At 54.7% G+C, this 17,488-nt stretch overlaps 1 protein-coding gene across 1 annotated transcript in view; it reads right to left on the reverse strand.

Moving 5' to 3' along the window:
• Nucleotides 1-17,488, reverse strand: part of TMCO4 (transmembrane and coiled-coil domains 4) — a 90,822-nt gene that overhangs the window by 27,009 nt on the left and 46,325 nt on the right. Inside the window, exon 11 of the mRNA XM_075551487.1 lies at nucleotides 15,582-15,666. Within this exon, the coding sequence (XP_075407602.1) occupies nucleotides 15,582-15,666 (85 nt within the window). The remainder of the gene's footprint in view (nucleotides 1-15,581; nucleotides 15,667-17,488) is intronic.

Here is a 17,488-nt window from a genome sequence, read left to right on the forward strand (position 1 = left end):
TGAACCAACAACCTTTCCATTAGCAACCCAGCACTCAATCATGGTGCCTGCAGGCCTCTGCAGCTTATCTTCGGAGGCAGCACAAAAGGGTCAGTTAAGAAACAGCCTATAGTCAGATGTAGCTGGATTACAGCCCCAGCTTTGTGGATTACCACTTGTGTGCCTTTGGGCAAGCCACCTAACCTCCCTGGGCTTGGGGCTTCCCGGCTGTAAAACCGGAAATGGCACGATCTGCTACCATGCCTGAGCCGGCGACAGAAGTCCAACAGCAGCTGGGAAAAGACAGAGTGCACAACCCTCCACGTGAAGCTCCAACTGGAGACCGGTTGCTTCCTTAGCTGACTTCCACAGGCCCAGGTGTTCACCAGAGCTGAAGAGATAATTAGCTTCCATCTAAGTTTCCAAAGTTGCCCGGGCTGCAGGCACGTCTCTGTGTAATTAGCGGGCATTTCATCTGGATGATTCACAAGCTCAGCTGTTCTCAGCACGGTTCCAGGTTTGTAACCCCCGGTCCGACCTATCTAGTCACAGGCAGAAAGAATCAATGCTCTGATGGCTAATTAGACTGGAATCTGTGAGCTTAGCTCCTAAAAGGTGTGGGTGCCAAGCTCAGCCAGAATCTGTCCAACTGAAGGGGAGAAAGGGCTGGCTTGGTACCCAGGAGCGGTGGCATCCACATCCCCTCACTGATGTGCCAAGTGCTTTCGCTTTGATGACTAGAGAGCTCAGTTCACGGTGCAATTTCAGCTGAGCAGTCATAGGTAAAGATACCGGATCACGAGGATACTGACAGTGGTTCCCTAATGCCTACTGCTTGCCAGCCATTCTGCTAAGTGCTTTATGTCTCTGATGCCAATGAATCCTTTTATTCGTCCTAAGAAGAAAGCACCACTAGACCCATTTCACAGGTGAGGAGCGTGAGACACAGAGACTGCTCAGCTAGGAAGTGGCTGACCCGGACGGAGTCCAGCCCTGAGGACACGGCTGTCACATTCCAGCTACTCCGCTTCAGTGCTGCTACCGTGCCCTGAACTCCCTACTGGGATGGCACCTTCCATGCAAAGCGAGTTTCTCCAGGCCCTGATGTTTTACACTCATCCGTGCCTGGGTGCATCTGTGGCTGCATTTCCTGAACGGCTGCCTATCTTTGGAGCAAGGGGCCGGGGATGGCTGAGGAAGCAAATGAAGCAAAGATGCAAGAGCAAGGGAGAAGATGCTAGAGACTAGAAAGGTCAGAGGGACGTCGTGGTGGTGGTGGTGGTGTGTGTGTGTGTGTGTGTGCGCGCAGGGCAGCAAGGCTATGGATTCTTAATCCCCCAACCCAGGCTCTGTCATCCAAGCACCACGTGTGGGGTGCACAGTGATCCACAGGCCCGAGCCTGCCCGCCTCTGGAAAGGTCTTCTCTGGTTATTCAGGTAACTGTCGTCGTTGTCTTCTTTTAAAGGAATATTCTTCGCTTCGGCTCTGCATTCGGCAGGCAGTTGGCCTGGCTATTGGCTACAAGATCATAGTTGTGCCAATACCAGCTGTACACACTTGGTGATCGAGAGAATCTTCAGAAAACAAAGTACAATAAAACCACCCCAGTGTTCCTGGGACAGAAGTGCTGTGAACAGAGAGATGGCTCATTCATATGCAAATTAACGATTCTCTGGGGTGTTTGCTTCTTCCAGTTCCTTCACGGCTGGGCCTGGAGTCTCGGGTTACTGCTGGCCCAGCACAGGGCCCCCATGTGCATCCAGACTGAGTCACCTGATGGGGGCTCTCTCCATGCTGTCTGGGTTCCCTGTTGCCAGATTGTCCACCTCCATCCCAGGCTCACCTTGAACCTTGGGTAGATAATCTGTTTCCCCAGGGGTTGGACATGGAGTGTGAATTCCACTCCATCTGCAGAGGAGTAAGAGTTCTCAGTGGACCTAAACAAATCGACAGTCAGCTTTCCTACTGGCTCTTGTGAACTTGGTTTATGGGGCTCTGATCACCTCTGGGTGCAAAAAAGTGCATGAAACCATGTTTTTAAAAAGCCCAGGACTAGACTTGGGGACATGCTGGGCTGTCTGGGTCACCAGTGGCCTTCCTGGATGACATCAATGCATCTTCAAACACCAGCAAACTTAACCTGCTGGGTCTCTGGGCAGGGCCTGATGCCCCGTAACGTAGAAGTGATTGACTCATTAAAATGATTGGCTCCTAGGTTATAAAAAGCCCTCTGCACAGTAGTAAGCTTTCCGTCACTAGAAGCAAGTCAGCAGAAGCTAGAGAACATCTCTAATGAGCAATACCAAAGGCTCCCTATAGTATGTGGACACTTGGGCCAGACGATCTCAACAGCTCCTGGAACCCTGAGCTGGCTGCTGCCTAGAGTTGGTTCAGACTCTCAGTCACGCTGTGTACAATGCGATGAAATGCCGCCCGGATCTGCACCACGCTCACACTTGTCCTTATGCCTGAGTCCATTGTTGCAGGCAATGTGTCACTCCATCTTGTTGGGGGCTGTCCTATCTTTCACTGCCCCTCCACTTTACCAAGTATGATGGCCTTTTCCAGGGACTGGCCTCTCCTAACCGAGCATCCAAAGTATGTGAGATGAGGTCTACCCGTCCTCGCCTCTAAGGAGCATGTTGGTTGCTCTTGTTCCAAGGCAGATTTGTTGGTTCTTTTGGCAGCCCGTGGTATTTTTAACATTTTCCCACACCACCATCATTCTTTGCTCTTCCCTATTCAATGTCCAGCTTTCACAAGCGCAAGAGGCAATTGAAAATACCATGGCTTGGATCAGGCCCACCTTAGTCGTCAAAGTAACATCTTTGCTTTTCAATGCCTTAAAGAGATCCTGTGCAGCAGACTGACCCAACGCAATGTGTCATTTCTTGACTGTTGCTTCCAGGAGCGCCACCTGTAGATGCAGGCAAGACAAAAATCCTTGACAACGTCAAGCTTTTCTCAGTTTATCATGATGTTACCTATTGGTCCAGGCGCGAGGCTCTTGGTCTTCTGTACATTGAGTTGCATCCCATGCTGCAGGCTGCGAGCCTCGGTCTCCATCTGCCAGGGCTTCAAGTTCTCCCCCTCTTCCAGCAAGCATGGTCCCTCAGGAGTCCAGGGTTTCAAATGTTCGTAGGATGAAAGCCAGAACTGAGGTCCATGGTTCCGACCCCAAGATGATCCTGAAGTGCCTTTTGGAGACTCAACTAATAACTAAACGAGGTGGTCAGTGCCGAAGGAATTCTTGCTTTCCATGTAAGACACTCGGGTTTGATTCCCAGTCAGTGTTCCTCATGCACGGCTGCCTCTGTCTGTCAGGGGAGGGTTGTGTGTCATGATGATGCTGAACAGGTTTCAGCGGAGCTTCTGGACTAAGACGGATTAAGAGGAAAGGCACGAATCCCTGCTTCTAAACAGCACCAATGGGAGCTTTATGGATCACAACCATTTGCTCTGTGACTACCACGGGACCGGTGCCTCCTTCTGTTGGCCAGGAGGTCACCATTGCAGAGGCTGACTCGATGGCAGTGTCTGAAATCCGAGACCACTTGCTGTCTAATGACCGTAGCCAACCATGGAGCACTGACCATGTGCTTGCTAAAGGAGCCCTGGTGGTGTAGTGGTGACGTGTCGGGCCGAGATCTGAATGGTTGGTAGTTCGAAACCACCAGCAGCTCTGAGGGAGAAACACTGGGCTTTCTATTCCTGTAAACAGTTACAGGCTTGGAAACCCACAGGGTGCCGCTGAGAGTCAGCGTTTGATGCGATGGCAAGGAGGTTGGTTTTCTGGAAGCTGCGTGCTGGTGACGAATCCCGGAAATACCACGGACTGCCAGACGGACTAACAAATGTGTCTCGGAGCAAGTCCAGCCAGGTAGTTACAACTCAGAACCACGGATGGCGAGACTTCATCTCACATACTTTGTACATGCTACCCGGAGAGACTAGTCCCTGGAGAAGGACACCGTGCTTGGGTGTGTGAGGGGCAGTGAAAAGGAGGAATCCCCTTAAAGAGGTGGACTGTCACAGTGGGCTCAAGTACAACCATGGCGACGTTGGTGCAGGACCGAGCTGCGTGCTGTGCTGTTGTACATAGTAGGCTCACAAGGGCTCAGAAATGATTGAGGGCACCTCCTAACACCAACAGGCTGCATGGTGAGCACTTCAACCTTGTTATCTTCTCTATCCTGCAACGCATCCAGGACCCTCGGGTCGCTGCTGTTGGTAGGTGCCAGCAGGCTCCGACCAGGGCCCCCGAAGTTAAGTGGACATAATTAGTGGTTGCCTGTAACTAGTGGGCCCTAGGGGTTTGCGGCCAGCCCGTGGGAGGGGGAGAAGCAGTGCTGGTGCTGGGCGGAGCCACGGTTGTCACGGCTGATTGTGGCACTCCAGGGCGATGCGTACTACAGCCTAGGGAACATCCGTCTGGGAGAGAGCGCTGCTCATATACCGGAGGCTGACTCCGCCGCAGCAAGCACACACTGCCTCGCCCAGCCTATCAAGAGGCAGGTTGGTGGTTCACATCCTCACAGCGGTGCTTTGTGAGAAAGACCCAGCCATCTGCCCAGAGGCCGCGGGGGCAGCCCTGCTCTGTCACATGGGATTGCTCAGAGTCAGAGTCGATGCCCTGGTGTCTGACAGCATCAGTTCCTGGACCACTGTATGTAGACTGCTGGCCTTGCCTCGGTGCCAAGTCACATGGTGGGTGTGGGTGACCAGCGGTGTCACGGGGTGTGACTGTATTAGGTGACACTCTCAGGGGGTGTGGCATTGAAATGACAGCCTATAATAATGGGTGAAAGGGACTTTGGTCAGTGTAAGACATGAAAAAATAAGAATAATTGATACATTATAAGGGTTCATGAGGGAGGGGAGAAATGAGAAGCTGATAGCAAGGGCTCAAGTAGAAAGAAAATGTTTTGAAAATGATGATGGCAACAAATATACAAGTGTGCTTGACACAACAGATGGGTGTACGGATTGTGATAAAAGTTGTATGAGCTCCCAACAAAATGATTTAAAAAAATTCCACGGAGTGTTTCAGTAGAAAGGCATCATGTCTTATAAAACTATCCCTGAAATTAGTTACAAAAACTGAAGGCATTTTTCAAAAGTCCAGCTTCCCCCTGGCCAATGACTCAATCCCGACTCATTGTGACCTCATATAGAATTTCCCAAACTGTAAATCTTTATGGGAGCAGGCTGTCATCTTTCTCCCCCACAGTAGCTGGGGGAGTTGAACCAGCAGCTTTGCGGTTAACAGACCAACACTTAGTCCCTAATGCCACCAGGGCTCCTGGACTGCACTTCTCGTGTGTCAGTACACAGGAAAGGCCAAGTCCCAGCTCATGACGCTTTCAACCTTTAATGCACCCAGCAAGCTGCTCTGGGGGCTCCAGAGCTTAGGCAGGCACTTCCTGCTAACCATAAGGCCTTAGGTGACAAATGCCCACCAGCGGCTCCAAGGGAAAGAGAGGAGGCTGTCTGTCCCCTTGAAGACGTACAGCCTTGGAAACCCCTCTAGGGGATTGTTACGAATTGGAACTGGGTTTGGGGATGTGTTCAACGAAACACTTTTGCTGAGATTCACATAGTTTAAGAAATACTCCATTTGAGCAATGTACGACTATACCCTTTGTTATTCTGTGATTAAAATTGATAGTAAGTATGACTAAGGCTTCTGTCTGGTCTGGTCTGGGAGAAGGTCCGTGGGCGTGGGGTGTGACATCATGAGGTCCTGCACGGGGTGACACCAACCCTAGTGATGCGGCTGCTGACGATGTCAGAGCACCGCTGCCGGTGACGTCAGAGTGAGCACAACAGACACAGATCCTGCCCTCAGTCTCCTCGTAGGCAAAATGGGACCATCAACACCTGTATCTGAGGCTGTTTGTGCAGTAAATGAGAAAATATGTAAAGTTCTTATATAGTGCCTGGCACATAGGAAGTACTTAATGATAATGATCATACATAATAGTAAACACCCCAACTCAAGCCATCGAGTCGACTCTGACTCGTGGCGACTCCGTAGGGCAGGGAAGAGCAACCACGAGAGCCATCAGCACCCTAACTTTACCAGCCTGCAGCTCAGAGAGATGAGGTGACTGGCCTCAGGGCACACAGGCAGTAACTAGCCGAGTTGGGATTTGAAGTCAGATCTCTCGAATCTCAGTCCAGTTCTTTCTTTCTAGTCAGAGAGGATGCTGACTTCTGAGCTGGTTGCCTCAATGCCTCCCGAGGAATGGTCGTCACATCGAGCCAGGTTACCGATGGGGCGGGTATGGGGCTCAGGAAGGGCTCGGTCAACCAGGGAGCAGCAGGCCGTGGAGCCTTAGATTTGCTGCTTGTATCACCGACAGACCAGCCTGGCTCGTCATGCGGTGTCTCAACCACGGGGCAGGCGCTATAATACATTGCGCCTTACGTGAATTCCCTTCCAGTCCTTTTGGAGCGAGCTGGAGGAGAAACACATCCATTAACGGAAACAGGAATTGATTTCTTGGCCCAAGTGGCCATTTTCTGGCTCAGCTGGCTACCATGAGTCAGCTTAACTAGAGGTTGCTTCCTGACATCTCAATTTTCAAAGGTCTTTCTTAAGCAAGCACAGAAACAATGAAATGTCGGCGGTGATCCTGGGGTCTGGAAGCTCTCTGTGAGCGCACAGATGGTGGTCCCTGCTGACAGTCGGGGCCACCACCCCAACCCTCACCTGTTGCTGGGGCCGGAAAGACTCTGCCAGGGGCCGGGTCAGTGGGACAGCACAATGAGAGTAGAAAGCCCCATCTTTCTCCCTAGGTCAGTGGTTCTCAACCTTCCTAATGCTGTGACCCTTTCATGCAGTTCCTCATGCGGTGGTGACCCCCCAACCATAAAATTATTTTCGCTGCTACTTCATCACTATAATTTTGCTACTGGTATGAATCAGGCGACCCCTGTGAAAGGGTTATTTGACCCCTAAAGGGGTCACGACCCCAGGTTGAGAACTGCTACTCTAGGAGCAGCTGGTGGTTTTGAATTGCTAACCTCATGGTTAGCAGCCCAACGCATGACCATGACTGCCACCAGGGCACTTGATGGAAATCTCAGGAACTTGCCGATGGCATTCTAGTGGACCCCTGTGGGCAAGGCTCTGCCTCCTGCTAAGCCTCCACTTCAGTAGCTGTAAAAGGGGGCTAACAATCCTGACTGCAGGGTGGCTGTCAGCCCTCACTGCCAGACCCCAACTCATGTCCCTGTCTGTCCCAACAGAGGACAGGGGCTGTACTGGCTTGCCCCTGACCATCTCTCCAAAGCCTAGTTGTGTCATTGCTGTGGGATGTTGCCTTGCTGACTCTGATTCCCATCCATTGTACAGAACAGGCATAAGTGCCCGACAGGCTTTCCTGGGCTATAAACCTTCATGGGGGCAGATGGCCAGGCCTTTCTCCTGTGGTGCGCTGGGCTGGTTTCGGCCAACCTTCTGGTGGCGGCTGAGTGCTTAACCATTGCACTACCAGGGTGCTGAGTGAACACAGGCAGACCTGTTAGGAAGAGCTGCTCTGGGGCACTGTGAGGGGTGAAAGCATCTCATTTAGAAGCAGCCAGAAGGAGATGAGGACCCACCACACAGCAGGAGCTCGGGAGCCTGGGAGGGCTGTGTCACTGCCCTGGTTCTAGGTCAAGTTCTCCGCCATGCTCTGAGTCTTGCTGCATGTGAAGAGTGGGGCAGGGGTTGTGCAGGGTTGGGGAATGTATGTAAAACCCAAGCAAAAACCTGGCTGAGCATGGGCCTCACCACAGGGCAGCATGGTTCCTATGGTGACAGCCATGGTTCTGTGGCAGGAGTCATGCCTTCCCGGTGGGAGACCTTGGTTTGAGTCCCAGTCAATACCCCTCCTGGCAGCCACCATCTGTCTGCTGGTAGAGGCTTGTGTCTTGTTATGAAGCTTTAGCAGGTTTGAGAGCATCCAGATTAGGGTGGGCGGCGGCGAAAGGCCTGGGGATCTACTTCCAAGAGCCTGCCAACAAAATCCCTGGGGGTCATGATAGTCCGACCCATAATTGATGACAGGGGCCTGGGCAGTGTGTTGTTGTGTTGTGCGTGGCATTGCCATAAACCAAAGGTCGATTTGGTGGCCGCTACCCACAGCCGCATCCCTATGGCTGTTCCTGGGCCTCTCGTCGTCATTACATGTGGGGGCAGCGCCGAGCGCCCCAGGTGTTTCATCGGGTCATCGGTTCTCTGGGCACTGGGCATGGTCTGGAGTCACAGCTGCCAAAGGGCCCAATGCTTTGGCTGGACTTGGGCCTTGCCAGCCTGGACCCAGGGCTCTGCACTGACCTTGGAGGGTACCACGCGGGGCCCATCCCTGCCTCAGTCTGTGTGGAGGCCCTTGGCTGAGCGCCTGTGCCCTCACCCAGCACGTGCAGGCTGGGCCCTCTCTGGCTTTCCATCCAGTGTACGTCTACCCTCCATGCTGCGTGGGCCGCTTCCCGGAGACACGGGTGGAGCAGATGGGAAAGGTCCCATTTTGTAGATAAAGAAACTGAGCCAGAAGAGTCTGGCGGAGGGAGGGCTGAGAATTAACCACAGACACCAGAATCCAATTAGAGTCTGCCAGCTGCTAAGGGAGTGTGAACTTCTAGGATGTGTGCAGGAAGTGGAAACGGCTGCTTATTGCTGTCTCATGGACCCACGGGGCCCTCGCACGGGCTCTGGGAATACAATGTGGGTGGCAGCTGCTGGTGCTTGTTCACCAAACACTTCTGGCTCCCTGACTTCTCAGCACCTGGTAGGAGCACATTTCTGCTCCGACTCTCTCTGACGGGCGGGTATGTCCGGGCTCTTTGCTTTGGCCAGTGGAGTGTGGGCGAAAGTGATGTGTGTGTGACTTCCAGGTGAAAGCATTAGCAGCCAGCGGATACCGAACTGACTGATAGACCACATGTGGAGGTGGACCTTCCATTTGCTATGGGTCTCCCGAGGGGCTACAATGAGCAGAGGCCCCCGCCGAGTCGCTGGGGACAGGTAGAATGATGGGAAGTATGCTCTGTAGCATCCTGCCCCTAAGGTGGTGTTTGTCACAGCGGCGCAATCGAGCTGTCCTGACCGATACCGCGTGACTGCTCTGTTGGTCTTCATGTGCGATTTAGTGTTGGGGCATTCACGCTGTCGGCTTTATGACGGTACAGAAGGCACAGAGGTCATTCAGACAAGATCCCTGCTTCCACACTGAACTTGAGGGGAGGGCGGGCCAGGCTGTGAGGGGCACACAGCCTGGTGACTGGTGGCCTATCCCTAAAGTAGCAACTTCAGCAGGAAAGGGGATGAAGCTGTGAAGGGGGGGGGTTGACGCTAGAACAGCGGTTCTCAACCTGTGGGTCGCGACCCCCTTGGGGGGGGTCAAACGACCTTTTGACGGGGGTCGTCTGATTCATCACAGTAGCAAAATGACAGTGATGAAGTAGCAACGAGAATAATGTGATGGTTGGGGGTCAGCACCACATGAACTGTGACGGGGTGGTGGCGTGAGGAAGGTAGAGATCCACGGCTCTACAGAAGCTTTGCTTGCGGGAGCGCTAAGGCAGGGTGCTACACTTAGGCAGGGCGGGCGGCGAGGCTGGCTGAAGGATTCTGGGCTCTGATGGACTCCCTGGGATTTTACTGCTGTATTCTTAGGTCTCCAGGAAACAAAGGGGGGATTCAAATGCAGGCCAGTCCTGCCCTTCCCCTCACCACCTGCACTCAGATAATGAAGGTTGCTCGCAATTAGGAGAGGCCTCCTTGTGCGCCGATTAACAGTGTGCAACAAGCAGGGCCGCCAGAGAGGAGACAGTGAACTGGAAGGAATTAGACTCCGGGCCAGCCCAGGGGGAATGATTCATGGAGGAGCTGAGCCAGCTGGAGACTTGGAGACACTCCAGAACTAACTCCTGGCAAAGACTTGGGAGGGGTTGCTAAGGAAGGGGGTAGAAGGTGGCAATGCCAAGGGGAGGGCAGGAAGGGAGGAGGGGAGGGAGAGAGGGAGGGCAGGCTTCCCTTCCACTAGGCCCATGGGCCCTGCTGTGCATGTGGGGGCTGCAGGCTACCCGACGCCATGCTGTCCCTGCTGTCCAGGTGGTGGTGACGCAGGGTGCCTGTGTGGGTTCGAGTAGGGCTGTGCTCTATCAGCTTTCACTGGCTGGTTGGTCGGAAGGCACTTCCTGGTGGATTTGAACCTCCAACCTTGTGCTAGCAGTCGAGCACATGTGCATCCGCCAGGGACTGCATCTGCCGTGCTGTTGTTGATAACTGTTGCCTTGGAGTTGGCTCCCAACGAGTGACAAAAACCCCAGGCAAGACAGAACCAAACACTGCCCAGTCTCACGCCATTCCCGGGATTGGCTGCAGACGGACTGCTGCGGCCCACAGGGCTGCAACCCACTGGGCTTGCCCCGGCTGGTTTTCACAAGTCGGTCACGAGGCCTTACCTCCAAGCCCATCTCTATGTGGAGGTTCTGCTGAAACCTGTTCAGCACGGCAGCCGCTATAACGCCCTGCGGACAGATGGCCGGTGGTTGAGCATGCGGGACGCTGGCTGGAAAGCAGATTTGGAGCTCATGCATGGAAGGTGGGGAATTCTACCACGGACCACCAATGTCCCCAGTTATTAAGCTTCCACAGTTCCTGGCATGTTAAGATTGCTCTGAAAGTATTCAAATCCAAACTCACTGCTGTCGAGTTGATTCTAACTCATATTGACCCTACAAGGTAGAACTGCCCCATAGGGTTTCCAAAGCTGTTATCTGGATAGAGCTTTGGTAGCATAGTGGTTACGTGTTGGGCTGCTAACCACAAGGTCAGTAGTTTGCAACCAACCGGCACGCTGCAGGAGAAAGGCCAGGCTCTCTAATCCCGTAAAGTGTGACCACCCTGGAGACCCACAGGGGCAGTTCTACCCTGAACTACAGGGCTGCCCTGAGTCAGAACTATGGGGTAGCAACAAATTGTTTGTTGTAATCTTGATCGAAGCGGATTGTCTCATTTTGCTCCTGTGGAACAGCATGTGGATTTGAACTACCCATCTTTGGTTAGCAGCCAAGCACAGAATGACTGTACCTCCAGAGCCCCTTTCCAAGTATTACTGGGCTCTTATTATATGCCAAGTATTTAGTCACTATTGCATTTAGATCTCACAGCCACGGTTAGCTGCCATCAAGTTGGTTCTGGTGCCCAGGGACCCTATGGCAAGAGAACGCACACTGCCCGGTCCTGTGCCACCCAGGTATGGGTGCCATGTTTCTGCCCATTGTTGCAGCCACTTGTACTGACTCATTGCTGGGAGGGTCTTGCTCTTCCACACTGATGTAGACATTGCGACAAAGCCCAAGTGCTCAAGGTGGCCTGTGAAGCAGTGGGCGGAGCAGCGGCCAGGAAGGATTTGGGAAGGGGGCTCCCACGAGAACCAGCACCCAAGAGACTGTGGTGGGGACCCCGAGGGACCCCTACCTCTCCCTTTACTCCCGCCAGCTCCCAGCCAGCATTCTGGAGGCGGCTGATGTGGCCCTCACTTCCGACTGCCAGGGCTAAACGCTTCGTGGTAATTAATTCAATTTGCTCTGTAGGGGAATGGAGGCCCGGGCTCGTATTAACGGTCTGAAGTTAACATGTAATTTCTGCTAATTGGAGCTGAAGCCGTGTCTTCGCCTCCAAATGAGGAAGCGGTTCTATGAATAAACCCACATCACTGGAGGTGGTAGGGAGCTTGGCAGACGGCCAGCTGCATGGGCTGGAGGGACGATGACGACAAAAGGGGCAGGAGGATGTCCGCACAGAGGATGACAGTGAGAAGCGAGTATCCAGAGCCGGGAGATGCTGCAGCCACCCCTCCACAGCAGGGGCAGTGCGGCCTGCAACCCGCTGGCACAAGGACGAGTCGGGGGTAAGAGGCCATGTGGAATGTTTACCAAGAGCCAGGGCTCCCTGGGAGGTGTGTGGGTCAAGTTAATGCACTTGGCCGAGGTACAGGCAAAGACTGGCGGTTCAAGTTCACTGAGCAGTGCCTTGGGCCTACGTCCCCACATCTAGCTATGGAGCACGGGTCTCCTCTGACACTTACGGGGTCGCGCGGCAAACTCAGTGGCAGCTGGTTTGTACCAAGACCCAGCCCAGCACCCCTACCTGAGCTCTGTGCTCTCTCACCCAGTGAGGAGGGTGACATGAATATCCCATTGCAAATGGGAAATGGGTGCCCGTAGAGGTCACGCAGCTACAGAGAGGCCGAGCCAGGATGCTGACTCCCAAGTCCATGCTCATCCCCTGAGCCCACTGGGAGGGTTCGGGGTATTGCTGGGCTCTCCACCGGGGGCAGAGTGCACGGCCCTGCTGTCTGATGGGCCAGTACTTGCTTTATCCAATGGCACCGGCAGAAGAGTCATGAGAACAACAAATGCTTTGCTGCTCATCCCATCCAGAGGAGAGTGTTTCCCCCTGAATCCTCCGCCTGGCATCTGGCCAGGCTTTGTCCCCACGGAACATGGCGGAAGCAACGCTGTGAGACTTTAGCCGAGTTCACTCTGGCTCCAGGGTCCCCATGGAAGGGGGTCAGTCAGGCATCTGGACGAGGACCGAGGCTTGAAGATCCACAGCGAACACCCGCTGCCAGAGACATCAGCCAGGGCAACCTGGACCCTCTGGTCATCCCTGCTGCCTTCCAATCTCCACTGCACGAGGGAGGCGGTCAGAACACGCGGCGCTATGGGCTAGGCGCTGGGTTGCCAACCACAGGAGCCCCACAGGAGAAAGATGAGCTGTCCACGCTCGTAAAGACCTATGGTCTCGCAAACCCTATATGAAGTCATGATGCGTTAGAATGGACTCGTGGCAGTGGGTTTGGAGTCTCTGGTAACAGACCCACAGAGTTCCGGGGACAATCAGTCACGGTGTGAGGAGCCTGCCTCCCGTCGTCGGCGTGCTGTGAGGAGCCTGCCTCCCGTCGTCGGCGTGCTGTCCTGTGGTGGCTTGTATGTCGCTGTGATGCTGAGCGCTATCCCACCTGTGCTCAAATTCCAGCCCAGCAGGGTTTCCAATGAGGACATGAGTCCGCAGTGCCCCGGCTGAGAGAGACTAAGAAGAAAGGCCTGGCGATAGATTTCCAACGCTTAGCCAACAAAACCCTGCACACTACAGGGGGCTTCAGGATTTTGGAGCAATGAGATGAAAAGAGGACGAATGCTTCCATGAACTTTCTGAAGGCCCCCTTGTGTTTAAACCATGAGCCTGCTAGGTTAGACGGGACTCCAGTGCACAGTGGCCAGACATACCCATGACGGTGAAGATGGCAGTGGTGGTGGTGGCGGTGGCAGATGGCAGGGCTCTGTTCTGCTGTGCACGAGGTCACCCTGACTCGGAGTGGACTTGATGGTGTAACAACAGGTCTGGAGAGGTTTTCGCTTTTTCTTTCTGTCCCGGCAACGAATAACTCATACAAAATGTTCGTGAAGGTGCTATGAGCAGCGGTCTTAAACTGCGCTGTGCAGCCTGACTGGGCTTGGCTCTGGTATGTTAGTGACCTACCTCGGACACGTAGGGCTCTGGGTAGCCGCTGCCCAGACACATAGTCTCCGGCCCAAGCCTGGTCTGTGGCCATGAGCAAGCCCACTCAGTCTGGGCCCAGACACAATGCCCATCCCTGATCGGCCTATAGACCCCGACCATGAAAGTATGTGTTGTAGCCCCCAGGGGTCAGGGCTGGCCTGGTCTGTCATAGCACTGGGATCAACAGCTGACTGGTGGGACCATCCTGCCTCCCTGAATGCCGCCGCACACATCCACGCAGCAAAGACTGTTCTACCGTGTGTGGAATACGTGGGGGCTTCAGCAAGTTCATGGAAAACTGCCATTACCTTATAATTCAATTTTCCCATGAATTTTTGAAGTGTTCTTATACAGCCCTCCCCTCCCCCAACCCTCCGAGATCCTGAAAGCATAATGACATTTGCATGAAGTTACAAGAGCGTAGGAGTCAATGATGCTGTCCTGGTTCAATAAAGCCCTTTGCCGGGGAAGCGCTGGGGTGGGGAGAGATGGTAATCCTCTAAGGCCTCCCTTGGCAGGCCACCAGGTCCTAGGTGGCTTTTCACCAGCAAGTAGAGCAGGAAGGGCGGGGGGGTGGGGAGGGTTGTCCCTGTGATCTGCTGTCCCTGGCCATGACTGGTGTCACAGGTTGCCTCTAGAAAGGATAAGTTACAACGCTTTGAGCCTTTGGCTTGACCTCTGTCCCCAGCCTGGATTTTCCCAGGGAAAACAACCCAGAGCTGCCACCCAGGCCCTTGTGCGCGGTGGTCTCAGAGCTACCAGGGGTGGGACAGAGGAGCCTCTGACAGCTTCAAGGGACAGGGACCAAACCACAAGAAGGAGGTGGCTGAATGCTACCAAGGAGGCTGAAGGGAGGGGGCGCATCTACCAGCCGGGGCAGTGAGAGTGGCCAGGCCTTCCACACTGGGCTCTGGTCCTTCCACAGTGGAAGCCTGTCCCAGGTGACGTGGGGACAGGTTTTAGCAGACAATGACAAGCAGAAATGAGTCATGGCCCAAAGTTCCCTGGCCTCTTCCATGCCCGCTGGTGACGCCAATGCTGAAAATACCACCAGTCAGCCCCTGACTCATCCCAGCCCCCTCGGGTCCAGCCAGTTCCTGTCCCCACCCTTTCTGTGCCGGCCACTGAATCACCAGCTGACAAAGGAGAGAGTGTCGGGGTGTCCTGAGGGGAGTCTCAAGGTGGGGAAAACGCTGAAGAATTGCATCATCAATCTGGCATCCTGGGGCTGAACTCTGCCAACAGTGGGTTTTCAAACGGGCAAAAGGATGGCACGCGGTTGCCATGTGGGGTGGGCATGCTTAACTCCGTTGTATGGGTCTGAGAGGCCTTCGGCACAGGCCAGTGAGGATGCTGGTGGTGGCCCCAGCCTCCTCTCTGAGCCACCTGGGCCCTCAGACAAAGGCGCTCCTTCCTCAGTGCCATCTACTTACTGTCCCCTGGAGCCCCACCTCTGCTGCGTCCCAGCAGCAGACCCAGCTCCCTCTGACAGGAGCCTCTGCAGATGGTTCTGTCCCCAACCAGCATTCTGTTCCAGAGACTGGCCCTCTGTCCTTGTGCTCCCAGCACAGGAGGGATGACAATGGGTGACATTACAAGTTCTAGGGAGGTCCTTGGGGCACACTCTTTGTCACACTGGCCTCAGGACACTCAGGTAGAGATTACAGCCCTGCATTTGACCCTGCTCCACCCTGGATTCCCTGGAAATGTGCAGTGGCATGGGGGTTGTCACAGTGCCCCAGAGGGGCTACTGGCATTTAACAGCCGGGCCAGGGGGTGCTGAATAGCTTCTGATGAGGTGTGTGCATGTGTGCACACATGTGATCTGACTCAACACGTCCATAGCCCAACACTGAGACGCATATACATGTGTGCACACCAGAACGGGGTCCAGAACTCAAGGCCAAGGCCATTATCATCCACCCACATGACATGCAGAAAGAGGTCATTTCCTAAGAGCCGTGGCCCCTCTGCAAGGCCCCTGTGCTCAGGACCACCGGCCTGGAGGAGGAGCCACCCGGTGACAGTGCCTTGACTCACCTCTCTCCTGAGCCATCTCCTGCAGACAGAAGTAGATGACCCTGGCTCCCAGGCTGAAGCCAATCAAGGTGACGGGTCGCCGGCCCTGGGGGAGAGGAAAGACACAGGTGTCTGAAGGGAACAAGGCCTTGATGAGGGGGCGCTGATGAACGCGCTCAGCGCCTGCCTGTTGCTTCCTGAGTCACGCAGGTGCTATTCCTGGCACCCGAGCTCAGACGACGTGGTAATCAGGAGAGCGGGGCCCTCCTCAATGCAGGAGGGCACCTGCTTCAGGAACTGGCTTCCTTGAGGCCAAGAGGCAGTCTCCGGCGGGGCCCATTCCCCTTCTTCTTGGACCACTGTGCAGGGGCTGAGCTCGCCTTCCCCAGGCGACAGCACCAGCCAATGTCACTCCCTCCTTCTCTCTTCACCTGTGGATGGGGGCCCATTCCGGAGTGGGCAGATTAGGAGGCAGGCACCCTGAGGTGACAGGGACAAGGCGAAGGGTGATCTGGGAGGGCCCACTGTGTCTTTCTCCACAGGAGAGTGGACCTGCAGCTCTGGCTTTAAGTTAGAAGGAGAGGCCGTGAGGTCGTTGTGAAGAGCAGGTTTCTGCCTGGACAACTCTGAGTCGGCCCTTGCTGTGGAGGGCAGGCTGTAAAGAGACAGGCAGTTCGTGGGGGTATTTGGGTCCGAGTACTATGTGGGGGGAGGGGAAGGGGCAGCTAGGCTTGGGGGCATAGTAGGGCTTGACCCGTCTCTTCTGTGCTGTGGTTATTTTTATCCTGATACGTGTATCTCCCTCCTCCACTCAACTTACCACAATAGAACATCCTCCACTATTAATGTTCCAATTCTGCCAGCTTTTGCCGCAAAGGCTGCTCTCCCTTCCCACCCGCCCCCCCGCCCCTCGGTAATGGAATGCCCCGGTTAGCCAGGTGCAGCTCCCCAACCCCCTCGGAGCCTCGTGGCTAGTCGAGACCCCGTGGTGTGGAGGGGATTGGGAGGTGATTTTCAGGTAACACCCCCCTTTCACATTGCTGCTTCCCCCCAACTGGGATGAAGACGGGGTGCTGGAAGACCCGCTGTGGCTTACAGGACGGAGGGAAAGCATGGAGGATGCAAGGCTTCAAGAGCAGAGGGTCTGGGTACCTGCGAAGCCGTCACCTTGGACAGGGACGGAGCAACAAGCCAGAAGGAACTGGGCCTCTGCACCCCGGTGCTTTCCTAGACCTTTCCATGAGAAGCCAACTCCCACCATGTTGAAGCCCCTGCTATTTTGAAGCGTCTCCCAGTTGTAGCCCAAATGCCTCTGTCATTTCTTAGACATTTCCCTCTATTTCACGCCTCTCCAGGAAGTACATCTTTACTGGTTTCAAATGTTACACGCAGCATGATGGGTTCTCGTCCTATGCATTTCGCAAGGTGTTCAGACCACCGGACATGTTCTCAGCTGGGGGCTTCGCCCACCTGGCCACCCGGATGTGCTGGCTTCCCTGCTGACCCAGCCGGACATTTTCCCGAAACTATCACACTCACGAGTCAGCCAGAGGGGCCTGGTGGTGCAGTGCTTAGATGCTCGGCGGCTAACTCACAGGTCCAAATCCACCCGCTGCTCTGTGGCACGCTGCTTCCGTTCAGGTGCACAGCTGTGGAAAGCTACCTGGGGCAGTTCTGCTCTGTCCGAGGGGGCCACTTGCACCGAGTCAGAACTGGCCAGTGGCAGCGGGTTGTTTTGCTTTGGGGGCCAACCCAGCCATCACTGCTATCCTTGTTAGTTCAAAGTTGACACACACCCACACTCTAGCCCCTGACCTTGCCCAGACCTGCGGATGACCTTGTCACCCCGTGCTCCCCTAAGGTGGATGCGCACAGGCCGAGACTCTGACTGGCGCATCCCAGGGTGAACTCCTTTATGACTTGAACAG

The sequence above is a fragment of the Tenrec ecaudatus genome, chromosome 1 (genome assembly GCF_050624435.1).
Source record: "Tenrec ecaudatus isolate mTenEca1 chromosome 1, mTenEca1.hap1, whole genome shotgun sequence".
Taxonomy (NCBI): Eukaryota; Metazoa; Chordata; class Mammalia; order Afrosoricida; family Tenrecidae; genus Tenrec; species Tenrec ecaudatus.